General features: G+C 34.3%; 1 protein-coding gene across 16 annotated transcripts in view; it reads left to right on the forward strand.

Annotated features, from left to right (window-relative positions):
- The window catches only part of LOC140714366 (R3H domain-containing protein 1-like), a 160,318-nt gene that overhangs the window by 110,989 nt on the left and 36,795 nt on the right, over positions 1 to 12,534 (forward strand). For all 16 annotated transcript variants that reach the window (XR_012095870.1, XM_073025577.1, XM_073025603.1 and 13 more), the window contains 3 exons: positions 330 to 453; positions 10,363 to 10,517; positions 12,307 to 12,458. Coding sequence is in view for 15 of the 16 variants with exons in the window: in XM_073025577.1 (XP_072881678.1) it covers positions 330 to 453; positions 10,363 to 10,517; positions 12,307 to 12,458 (431 nt within the window). In the remaining variant the exon portion in view is untranslated. The remainder of the gene's footprint in view (positions 1 to 329; positions 454 to 10,362; positions 10,518 to 12,306; positions 12,459 to 12,534) is intronic.

Consider the following 12,534-nt stretch of genomic DNA (forward strand, 5'->3'; position numbering starts at 1 on the left):
TGCGATGCATATTTAATGCTAATTACTAGGTAATGAGCGTGAAACATGCATTGTGACAACATTATATACTGATTATTGATATTTAAGAACATACTAACAAAATCCCTGTGCAGACTGGCTATATCAATGTATAATAGTTTGGGACTCTAAAAGGTAATTGGTATTTTTATTTGGGGAGGGTAGTGGAAAACAAATAAATGTTGAGTTGAGTCTTTAAGTCCTATTTCTATGATATAATTTGTATAAAAACTTTTAGTGCGTTTAATCGGTTGATAGATAATGTATTAAGGGAACAATCCTTTACAAGAACTGTTCTGCTTTTCTTTCAGCTGCCTAGTTGTTTCTGTGCTCCAGGTCAGTACCCCCATTCCAATCAGCAGTATCGGCCTATAGCCCCCATCCACTTTAACACTCAACAGAATCAGCCATTGTCTCAAACTACCCCGCAAGCAGGTTGGTTTCTATTTGAGTATGTTTTTTACTTCATATGATTTGTAATGTTTGTAAGCATCTGTCTTGATTTTAATCAGTCAATGCACTTCTTAAGAAAATTAATGTTGCAAAGAGCTGAAAGAAAACTATAACGCTCACACTTCAAATATTCCTGCTGTGAAAATAAGTGACACTGAATGATTAGATGTGGGATTTCCTGGTGAACTTCAAACTTCTGTCAGTTTCACTTTTTGCATACGTTTGTGGATGTTGAATTTGAACTACTACCTAGCATTTCTAAGAGTTGTTGAATACGGGGCCGGAGCACTGTCTGAGAGTGGTATGTTTCTCACAGTGAACCGGTCTCTTTTTCAGCTGCTTCTTAAACTACGAGGGAAGTTATCTAGATCAATGGCTTACGATGTAAATATGAACTTTTGTGGACTTAATCTTGAGCAACACGTACAAAATGCTGGAGGAACTCAGCAAGTCAGGCTGCGTCTGTGGAGAGGAAGAAGCAGTCAACGTTACAGACCACGACCCTTCAACAAGACTGGAAAGGAAGGGGGAAGAAGCCAGGATCAGTGCGGACAAGGGAAGGAGTACAAGCTTGCAGGCGATAGGTGAAACCAGGTGAGGGGGACAGTGGGTGGCTGGGGAAGGGGTTGAAGAAAGATGCTGGGAGGCGATAGGTGGAAGAGGTAAAGGGCAAAAGAAAGAATCTGTCAGGAGAAGGCAGTGGGCCATGAGAAAAAGGGAAGGAGGAGGGGCATCTCAGGGAGGTGATGGTCAGGTGAAGAGAAGAGAAAGGGTGGGGGGGACGTCACGTGATGACGTAGGGTCGAGACGTTGGGATTCCAGCTCCCTCGCAAAAAGTAATGAAATAGGGTTTAAATGAAGAAGAGTTATTAAATATCTATTAGAAACTAACTATAAGCAACTCAGGATTATCTTTTGATATGGCTCCTAAACTGAAACAAAAGAAAGCTACTACTTCGAAGACGGCGCAAATCGGCGGGGAAAAAGGCCTAGCCGCCTCGGCGAAGCCTCAGACTCAAGTTGGATCTCCTTCCGATGAAGTACATGGCATTTTTGATGATGCGGGAAAAGAAGTTGCAGCAATGTCGGCGGTCTCTAAGAAGAAACGGCAAGAACAACGCATGCGCGAAAGTATACATGAACAGATATTAACAAAACAACAAACCTCAACTACGGCTGGAAGTGAAATTGGAAGTGGATCGGAAGTAGAAACAGACTATTTGGGAAATTCAGAGGAAGAAGAAGAGGAAAAGAAAGAAGAGATTAAAGGAGACATAAAAGATATCCTGATGTATATAACGAATGAATTAAAAGTTATAAAAACAGATATGATGAATGAATTTAAAGTTATAAGAACAGATATAAGAAGGATGCAGAATACACTTGATAATGTGGTGGAAAAACAAAAGAAGATGGATAATAAAGTCAAAGAGATGGAAGTAAAAATAGAAGAAAACACGGAAAGAATAGATAAGGTAGAATACGATAATCTTGCCTGGACAACAGAAAGAAAACGGATGTTGGGAAAAATGGATGCACTTGAGAACTTTAGTAGACAAAATAATATTAAAATTGTTGGTCTTATGGAAGGTACAGAGGGAGAAAATCCAATAAAATTCTTTCAAGAATGGATTCCGAAAATTTTGGAAATGAAAGAAGGAAGTCAAGTAATTGAAATTGAAAGAGCACACAGAGCTTTAAGACCAAGATCGTAACAAGATCAAAATCCGAGATCAATTTTGATAAAATGTTTAAGGTACCAAGGTAAAGAAATGATCTTGAAGGCAGCTACTCAAGGTGCTAAAAAGAGAAAAGGGCCATTGATAATAGAAGGGAAAAGAGTTTTTTTTTTATCCAGACATAAGCTACGATCTGTTGAAGAGGCGGAAGGAATTTAATCCAGTGAAAAAATCTTTATGGGAAAAGGGCTATAAATTTTTATTGAGCTATCCAGCAAAATTGATAATTTTCCTGGATAATGGAGAAAGAAGATTCTTCGTTGACTACCGGAAAGCGGAGAAATTTGTACAAGAACTACCTGATGTCCATGAAGAGGACTAAAGAATTATAGAAATGAAATGGACTAATGATGAAAACTGGAACAAGGTTGGACTTGATGGACAATTATAAGAGGAAATAAAATGGTCGAGGAGTATTAATTGGGAGTAGAGACATTAATTATTTTTTTCTTTATTAATATATTTTCTTTTTTTTTTGCGAGGGAGCTGGAGGAGCTCCTGATCGATAGCTGCGAGTTTCGTGTGTACGATCATGGCGATTGCCATGACCCGAAAAATGGGGGGGGGGGGGTAATGTTGTGTTCTTTTTATTCGCAACATTAGTGGGGGGGTATTTTGTTTTTTTTCTTATATATTAGTTATCTTTCTTATATTTTTCTTCTTCTTTGCCTGGATGATTGGGGAGAAACTCATAGCAACATGGAGAAACTTAATTTTTTAAGTTTTAATGTTAATGGAATTATTGGACCTGTGAAAAGAAAGAGTTTTAACATAAATTAAGAAAATGAAAGGAGATACAGCTTTTTTACAAGAAACACATTTAACAGAAACAGAACACAAGAAATTAAAGAGAGATTGGGTTGGAAACGTCATTGCAGCTTCATTTAATTCAAAATCGAGAGGAGTTGCAATTCTGGTTAATAAATTTTTACCAATTAAAATACAAAATGTAATAATTGATTCTGGGGGGAGATATGTGATTATACATTGTCAAATTTTTTCAGAATTATTGCACCAAATGAAAATGGTGCAAAATTCATACAAGAAGTTTTTTTGAACTTGGCTGACGCACATGATAAAATATTAATAGGTGGAGATTTTAATTTTTGTTTAGATCCAGTTCTGGATAGATCAACTAAAGGTGCTATAAAATCAAAAATAACAAAACTAACTTTATCATTAATGAAAGAATTAAACTTGATTGATATATGGAGAAGAATTAATCCAAGAGAAAGAGATTATTCATTTTACTCAAACAGACATAAAACTTACTCAAGGATTGATTTTTTTTTATTATCAAAAAATATTCAAGATAGAGTGAAAAGTGTGGAATATAAAGCAAGAATATTGTCAGATCATTCCCCCTTGATAATGACAATGATAATGATGGATAAGGAGGAATCGATTTACAGATGGAGATTTAATTCAACTCTATTGAAACGTCAAGATTTTTGTGGTTTTATGAAAAAACAAATTCAATTTTTTTTGGATACAAATCTGCATTCAGTTGAGGATAAAATTGTATTATGGGAAGCGATGAAAGCATATTTAAGGGGTCAGATTATAAGATACATCTAAAATTAAAAAGGAATACGCAGCAGAAATAGATCAATTGGAAAAAGATATCATAAAGTTAGAAAAAGAATCTCAAAGATATATGACAGAAGAAAAACGAAGACAACTTGTTAATAAAAAACTACAATATAATACACTTCAGACATATCGTACAGAGAAAGTAATTATGAGAACTAAACAGAAATATTATGAATTAGGTGAAAGATCGCATAAAATTCTTGCTTGGCAGTTGAAAACAACAGGTTTCTAAAACAATAAATGCAATTAGAACAAGTGTAAATAAGGTTACTTATAAGCCTTTAGAAATTAATGAAACTTTAAAAAAAATTTATACTGAACAATATCAATCAGAATCACAAAATAAGATTGCTGAGATAGATAAATTTTTATCACAAATAACCCTTCCAAAATTAAATTTGGAAGAACAGAAAGGATTAGATATGCCCTTTACATTAAAAGAGGTTGAAGAAGCTTTAGGATCACTTCAGAGTAATAAATCCCCAGGAGAAGATGGTTTTCCTCCTGAGTTTTATAAAAAATTTAAAGATTTATTAATTCCTCCTTTTATGGAATTAATATACCAAGTGGAAAGAATGCATAAACTTCCACAATCTTTTTTAACAGTGATCATAACTGTATTGCCAAAAAAAGATAGAGACCCTTTAAAACCAACATCATATAGGCCTATTTCTTTGTTGAATACAGATTATAAAATACTAGCAAAAATTTTATCTAATAGAATATCTAAATATTTACCAAAGTTAATACATATGGATCAAACAGGTTTTATTAAAAATAGACAATCAATGGATAATATAACTCGGTTACTTAGTATAATTCATTTGGCACAAAAAAGAGAGGAAATGAGTGTGGCAGTTGCTTTGGATGCAGAAAAAGCATTTGATAGATTGGAATGGGATTTTTTATTTAAGGTATTGGAAAAATATGAGTTAGGAAAATCTTTTATACAATGGATTAAAACTTTAAATACTAATCCTCAAGCTAAAGTAGTTACAAATGGTCAGATTTCAACACCATTTTGCTTAACGAGACAACTAGACAAGGCTGCCCATTATCACCTGCTTTATTTGTATTGGCAATAGAACCATTAGCAGAACTAATTAGAACAGATCCAGATATTGGGGGCTTTAGAGTTAATCACGAAGAATATAAGATTAATTTATTTGCTGATGATGTTTTGATTTATTTAACAAACCCAATGCAATCCTTGCAAAGATTATCTTTTAGATTGGAAGAATATGGGAAAGTATCAGGTTATAAAGTAAATTGGGATAAAAGTGAAATTTTGCCTCTCACCAAAGGAAATTATAATCAATGTCGATTAGCAACTCAATTTCGATGGTCAATGATTGGGATAAAATATTTAGGTATTAGAGTTGATAATGATGTAAAAAATTTATATAAACAAAACTATTTGCCATTATTTAAAAAAAAGAGGATCTTGATGAATGGATGATGTTACCAATAACATTAATAGGTAGAGTTAATGCTGTAAAAAAATATATTTCCTAGATTGCAATATTTATTTCAAAATTTACCAATACAATTACCTCAGAAGTTTTTTCAAGAACTGAATAAATATGTAAGGAAATTTCTTTGGAAAGGTAAGATGTCAAGAATATCATTGGGAAAAATTGACATGTAAATTTGATTTAGGGGGATTACAACTTCCAAATTTTAAGAATTATTATAAAGCAAATCAACTTAGATTTATTGCGTCTTTTTTTGATGAAGAAAAATCGGCATGGATTAAAATAGAATTAGATAAGATAGGAGAAAATATACCAGAGGATTTTATATAAAATGGGAATCCAAATGGATGCGGGGAAAAAAAGAATCTCCTATATTAAGACATTTGATTGATTTATGGAATAAGGTAAATATGGACGATGAGATAAAGAAATCTTTATTAGCAAAAAGAACTTTAATTCAAAATAGGCTTATTCCTTTTACAATGGATAATAAACTTTTACATAATTGGTTCCAAAAGGGGATTAAATATATAGGTGATTGTTTTGAAGGAGGTATATTGATGTTGTTTGATCAATTAAAAAATAAATATAAAATATCAAATAACACTCTTTTCTGTTATTTTCAATTAAAAGCCTATTTACAAGAAAAGCTGGGACAAACAATGTTGATGCCAAAACCTAGTGAAGTAGAAATATTAATTCTGAAAGGAAAAATTTACATCTTGTATGTATAATTTGATTCAAAAACAAACAATTAAGTTAGGAACTCATAAATCAAGACAAAAATGGGAATCTGATCTGAATGTTAAAATTGATGGAAAAAACTGGTCAAGATTATGTTTTGATAGTATGAGAAATGCAATAAATGTTCGACTTAGATTAATACAATATAATTTTTTACATCAATTATATATAACACCACAGAAAATAAATAGATTTAATTCAAATATGTCTAACCAATGTTTTCGATGTAATCAAGAAATTGGTACTTTTTTACATTCTACCTGGTTGTGTTTTAAAATTCAACCATTTTGGATAAATTTAAGACTTCTATTGGAACAAATTATTGGAGTACAACTCCCACATAGTCCACTATTATTTTTATTAGGAGACATTGAAGGGACAATACCGAAACTTAAATTGAACAAGTATCAGAAAAAATTTATAAAAATTGCATTGGCAGTAGCCAAAAAAGTTATCGCAGTTAGTTGGAAATCTGATTTATATTTAACTATGGATCATTGGAATAATGAAATACATAGTTGTATTCCATTTGAAAAAATTACGTATAATCTAAGAAATGAATATGATATATTTTTGAAAATTTGGCTCCCATACTTACAAAAGATAGGATTAAATACACAGGTCCTTTGAAGATAAAATTATAGTAATTGGGGAAAGTAAAAATAAATATCAAAATTATTTTGAACTCCATGGAGCATGTGGGGGTCCTCCGATATCCAGGCAATCTTTCTCTTCTTTCTTTTTTTTTCTTTCTTTAGATGAGGGTTAAGGGGAGGGGGGAGGGTCAATATTATTTTTCTTACTATTTCATTATTACATTTATTCCTTGTAATTTCTAAAATTTAATAAATAAATAAATTTTTTGAAGAAAAAAAGAGAGAAAGGGTGAGAGGAGAGCCAGAATGGAAGGAGAGAACAGGGAAAGGGAGAAATTACCAGAAGTTGGAGAAATAGATGTTCATGCCATCAGGCTGGAGGCTACCCAGACAGAATCGAGTGTTTCTTCTCCAACCTGAGTGTGGCCTAATCGTGACAATAGAGGAGGCCATGAACTGACATATTTGAATGGCTTGTTGAATTCAAATGGGTGGCCAATGGAAAATCCTGCCTTTTTGTGGCAGACAGTGAAAGTGCTTGACAAAGTAGTCTCCCTGTCTACATCAGGTCTCATCGGTGCAGAGGTTGCCATACTGGGAGCACCAGATACAGCAAGTGACCCCAACAGACTCTCAGGTGAAGTGTCATTTCACCTGGAAGGACTTTTTAGGACTTTGAATCGTGAAGGGGCAAATGTAGCACTTGTCCCGCTTACAGGAATAAATGTCGAGAAGTTGTGTGGAGGGAGAAGTGAAGAAGGGAGTCAATTAAATAGTGATCCCTATGGAAAGTCAAGAGTGAGGGAAGGGGGAGGAAAGATGCGCTGAGGGGGTAGGGTCACATTGTAGATGGTGGATGTTACTAAGAACAGTATGCTGGATACAGAGGCTTGTGGGGTGGTAGGTAAGTTACAGAAAATGATGAGCTGGTACTGAATATGGGCTTAATCTTACCCCTTTTAAATACCAGAATGGGATTGCTGCTCGGTTTTAATGGCTGAAATTCAGTATGAAAGAATATTAGCAAGCTATTTTCATCATCGTGATGATAAGTCAAGAATTCTTCATTTTTCGTGGTGTTTCTAATTTGGTTTGTTATTGTATAAATCATAAAATGTGCTAGATTTTTTGCTTAAATTAGGGTGAGAAATTCTTTCACTACATGGTAAAATATCTAAGATACTAGTAATGTTTCATTTATTTTTGTGACAAATAAGGTGAGTGAAAACATCTAAAAATGGAATTGTGATTGTGGCTGTAAGGAAGGGTTCCAATTCATTAATTTACATCGCCCTACTTTTTTTCTCTTCAGGGGAAATTGATCATAGTTTGCTCTGCAGTACCGAAATAATTGAAGCTATTCACAGTGGTGGTGCAGTCTCCTGCCAGTTTCAGTGAGAATTTTAGATGGTTGCCATGGATAACATCAATCATGTAATTTGGCCATTGAACCTTTCTGCTAAAAATAGAACATCCTTCTAAGACAAGTATTTTCTCAGCATGTTGGATGGCAGGTGCTCCAGCAGAAAAGGAAATATTGTGCTGTTTGTTTTAGGATTTTATTGAATATTTAAAATAAAAAACTTAATCCACAATGATTTATGATTTTTTAAAAAGTCTACAGTATATTTTAAAATAGTTAATATCGCATTAATTTAAAACACAGACATGACAATTTGGTATTTTCATCCTGAATAAAATAATGAAAAGCTTGTCAATTTGAATCTGTAAGTTGACATTAAAAGTACCAAAAATTCTGACAAGTACTGTTTATTGCATATTTTGCATTTTGTAGTTTTGTCAAATCTCTCTGTAATATGGAAAGGAACAGACATGAATAAACACTGGCAGTGATGTGACAAGGAATGATGTCATTTTATAGAACATGAGATGCAGCCCATCATATTCTGCTTCCTTCCTAATTGAACCACATCTTCAACAACATCTATAGATGTGTATGTTTTAATTTGTCATTTGAAAAGTATTTCAGATTTTGTTATTAGTGCTCGCTCTTGTTACCAATTTGGTAACCTTTCACGTGTGTACAGCTTTTTTTAAAAAAAAATGTCCTAACCTATCATTACAATTTTCCATTATGTCTTTAAATTTAAGGCTTCCAATTATCGAATATTCCTTCAGCATGACCCTGCAAAGATCCATTCATGGTCAACTTTTCTTTGTCATTATCCTGTTACCTATTGGCAACAACATAAGCAGACTAGGGTTCACTTTCTATGTCCACTTTTGAAGCATACAACTTTTTCAGGTCACCATCTTTAAACCAAACTGCATTAATAAGAATGGAAATACAATAGTTTAAGTTTTTTTCCACAGAAATGATGGTATAGCTGAAGCCATTATCTTCAATCCAGCCCAATTTCAATACTTTTTTTCCCCTCACAACAGGCTGGCCTACACTAATACACTGAAAACTTTTGCTTTCCTGTTCTGGCCCACTGAGTTTCTGATTCCATATCTTCTGGTGTTTTGGTGTCATATTCACTTCTTTGGCCTCTTGTTCTCCACACACAGTAAATTCAGCTTTTTTAATACTGTGAAGGCTGAAATCTATTCTCCCCATTACTCCTTATTGACCACACAATTCAAGATCTCCTCTGCTTGTTTAAGTTGTCTTTTTGAATTATTTTATTTATATCCACCTGCTCATGCTACTTATCTAAAAATACCTGGGCTTATTCATTCAACAAATCAACTCCTTTTTCAATAGCTGATGCTGTAGTTCACTCCTGAGATTTTAAAAAATTAAACCTTTTTTTATATGCTGTAATTCTTGCTTCATGATGGTAAAGTTCTCCAAAAAATTGAGTTATTTTAATTGTAATGGAACTCAAGTTGTCTGGCCTTTCAAGATTAGTTTGAAGCATGATGTTAATTTAACACATTTCATTAAGCGTTCTGCTATTAGAGATGACAGCAACGTTTCTATGCAATACCAGTATCTGAAAACCTGTGAGCAATTAAATAAGATCAGTATTTCTACTTTTCTGCCTCTTCCTTTACAATTGGAGTTGGCCCTACTCAATAGTTCACAATGCCTATTTGTGCATGAGCGTTTGTGAACTAGTAAAATTTAACTTGTGTTACAAATAATAAAATTAACCAGCTATCTCATGGATATTTAGTTCACACAAACGCATTGTCTGGTAAGCACAGCTTGTTGTTGTTATAGCTCTTCTGGATCAAATCATCCACTAAATGTTCTCACTTGAGTTTGTTAATGGATGTTTTAGCCAATGATATGAAATGATACACTGACGCAGCAAAATGTATTGAAAGTTTGTTCTCTTCGTGAACTGTTGTTAATAGTTATAAGTTCACAAATTAGATTTCTACAGTATTTGTTTACCTGCTATCCAATTTAGATATTCTTAAGTAACAAGAAAACTGAAATGAATGTTACTGTTTTTGCTAGTAGTTCTTATGCTTGGTATTTTTTCAAACTAAGTGAACTTACAGTATTTTGAACATGCTGTATTTTATGGGCACTTTTAAATAAACCATGGAATTTGGAAGTTTCTCTCGGTTAAATGCAGAGCCAGCTGGAGAGTTATCATATTTTATAAACTTGTGTACTTTAAGGTATAAAGTGAAGGTGCCTTTTTTAAAATTGTGTTATTTTATCCTTGGTAATGATCCAAGATACCACAAATCCTTCAGATCTTTAGCCAATTACATCTAGCTTTGAGGAGGAATCGAGATTAACTGTAAATTATTTTATTGCAGGTTTTCAATCAGTGATGTCAAGTCAGCAGCAAAGCTATCAAGGATTGGTTAGTGTTCAAGCTCAAACTCAAAATGTTGTGAGTGGTCAACATAGTGGTGTGAGCAATCAGGTGCAAGGCATGATGGTCCAGTATCCTTCAGTGCAGTCCTATCAGGTATGGTCTCTTCAATGGAGGGGATGTTAAGTGTAGAAAGATTATCTTTTATGAATAGTTCTCTCCACTTTTAAAATAGAAGAAAGTCAATGCAGAATTTCTTTAAGTATCAGTTGTGTCATCAAGAAAGTGCTTTTCACACTCCCTACTTCCTGTAAATTGCTGTTTGAGTATACATCTTGAAGCCTTTATTTGAAAAATTCAAGGACCATAATGTAGAACAGTCTGGTGGGTGGCTTCAGATTCACAGCAATAATTCCTGCAAGCCACAGACTAGAATCTGAATCACAATTACTAAATGCATACTGTACCCCCAAATCCCGAAATTTTTCTGAAGTTAGATTGTTCCAGAAATTTGCAATCAAATGAAAACCGATCTTCTCAGTATTTCAGTAGCAACTCCCTGGAGCCACTGCCGTCCATAAAGGTCCAGAGACTGCAAGTTTTAATTCCACTGTTCAGCATGAGTTTGGGGACCAGGAAACATTGGATTTTTGATAAAGAGGGGAAAGAAATCTGTTAGCTTCGATCAAGCTGATTTAAATGATGTTATCTAGTTAACCATTCAATTCCAGAGCAATTAACTGTGGATATAAATGCTTTCCTGTTTCACAAATCCTGTAAGTTATCTTACTGAGTTGCTACAGTGTATTTTGTAGACAGTGTGCCTTAGAGGCACAAAACATTGATAGAGGGAAGAAGATTTTTAAACCTCAGAAAAGGTGCTAATCACGTGAATCAGTTTATCCTTAAAGTATGAACTTCCTTCAGTGTCATTCAAAATGCACCAGATCAGATGATATTTCATCCCTCTACTGTTTTTTGCCTTGGCAGTCAAGAGAAATAATCATAATCAATTAGAGCTAGTCCCTTAACTCTTGTTATGAGTTATGATACATATTATGGATATTTGTGGCCCCTCATGTTTTGATGCTGGGGAGTTTGGCAGAGGTCTCAGGGAGAGGTGGTTGTGTTTAGACCTTCAGACCATAAGACATAGGAGCAGAATTAGGCCATTCAGCCTATTGAGTTTGCTCTGCCTTTCCATCATAGCTGATTTATTATCCCTCTCAACCCTATTCTCCTGCTTTCCCCCATAACCTATGACACCCTGACTAACCAAGAACCTATCAACCTTCTCTTTAATTATACTCAGTGCCTTGGCCTCTATAGCCACCTGTGGCAGTGAATTCCACAGATTCTCCACCCTCTGGCTAAAGAATTAATGTTCTAAACATCTGCTCTAAATCAATGTCCCTCTATTCTGAGGCTGTGCCCTCTTTCTAGACTCCCTCTGCTATAGGAAACATCCTCTCCACATCCACTTTATTTAAGCCTTTCAATATTTGCCAGGTTTCAATGAGATTTCACCCCCCCCCCCCCCATTCTTCTAAGTTCTAGGGAGTACAGGCCCAGAGCCATCAACTGCTTCTCATGCATTAACTTTTTCCATTCACAGTCATTTTTGTGAACCTCCTCTGAACCCTCTCCAATGCTAGCACATCTTTTCTCAGATAAGGGGCCTAAAACTGCTCAATGCTCTAAGCGTGGTCTGACCAATGCCTGTTTTTTTATTGTGCCCTGGCAATTTGTGTACCATGATCATTTACTACTTAGTCATCCAGGTCCAGGGGCCATTTGTCTACTATTTTCAAAGCACAGAAATACTTTGAATGATTTATTACTATTGGATAATATGTTTTTAATCTTTGTTGATTATCTGACTAAAGTAGTCTGTTGATGTTAGGATTCAGAAGCTACAAGTTACCTTTTTGTGCTTAAAATTCAGATATCATTGACTGCAGGCTCTCAAGGAATGAGTCAGCAGCCCTATCAACAGACGATTTTAATCCCAAATCAGTCAAGTCAAGGGTCTTTACCTTCTGCAGGAATGCCAGTCTATTACAGTGTTATCCCACCAAGTCAGCAGAATAATATCAGGTCAGTGTTTTGGAAAAAAGTAAACCTGTTCATTTTAACCATTTTAGGAAAAAAAAAGATATTTCATTTCATTCCC

This window comes from Hemitrygon akajei, chromosome 2, assembly GCF_048418815.1.
Source record: "Hemitrygon akajei chromosome 2, sHemAka1.3, whole genome shotgun sequence".
Classification (NCBI taxonomy): Eukaryota; Metazoa; Chordata; class Chondrichthyes; order Myliobatiformes; family Dasyatidae; genus Hemitrygon; species Hemitrygon akajei.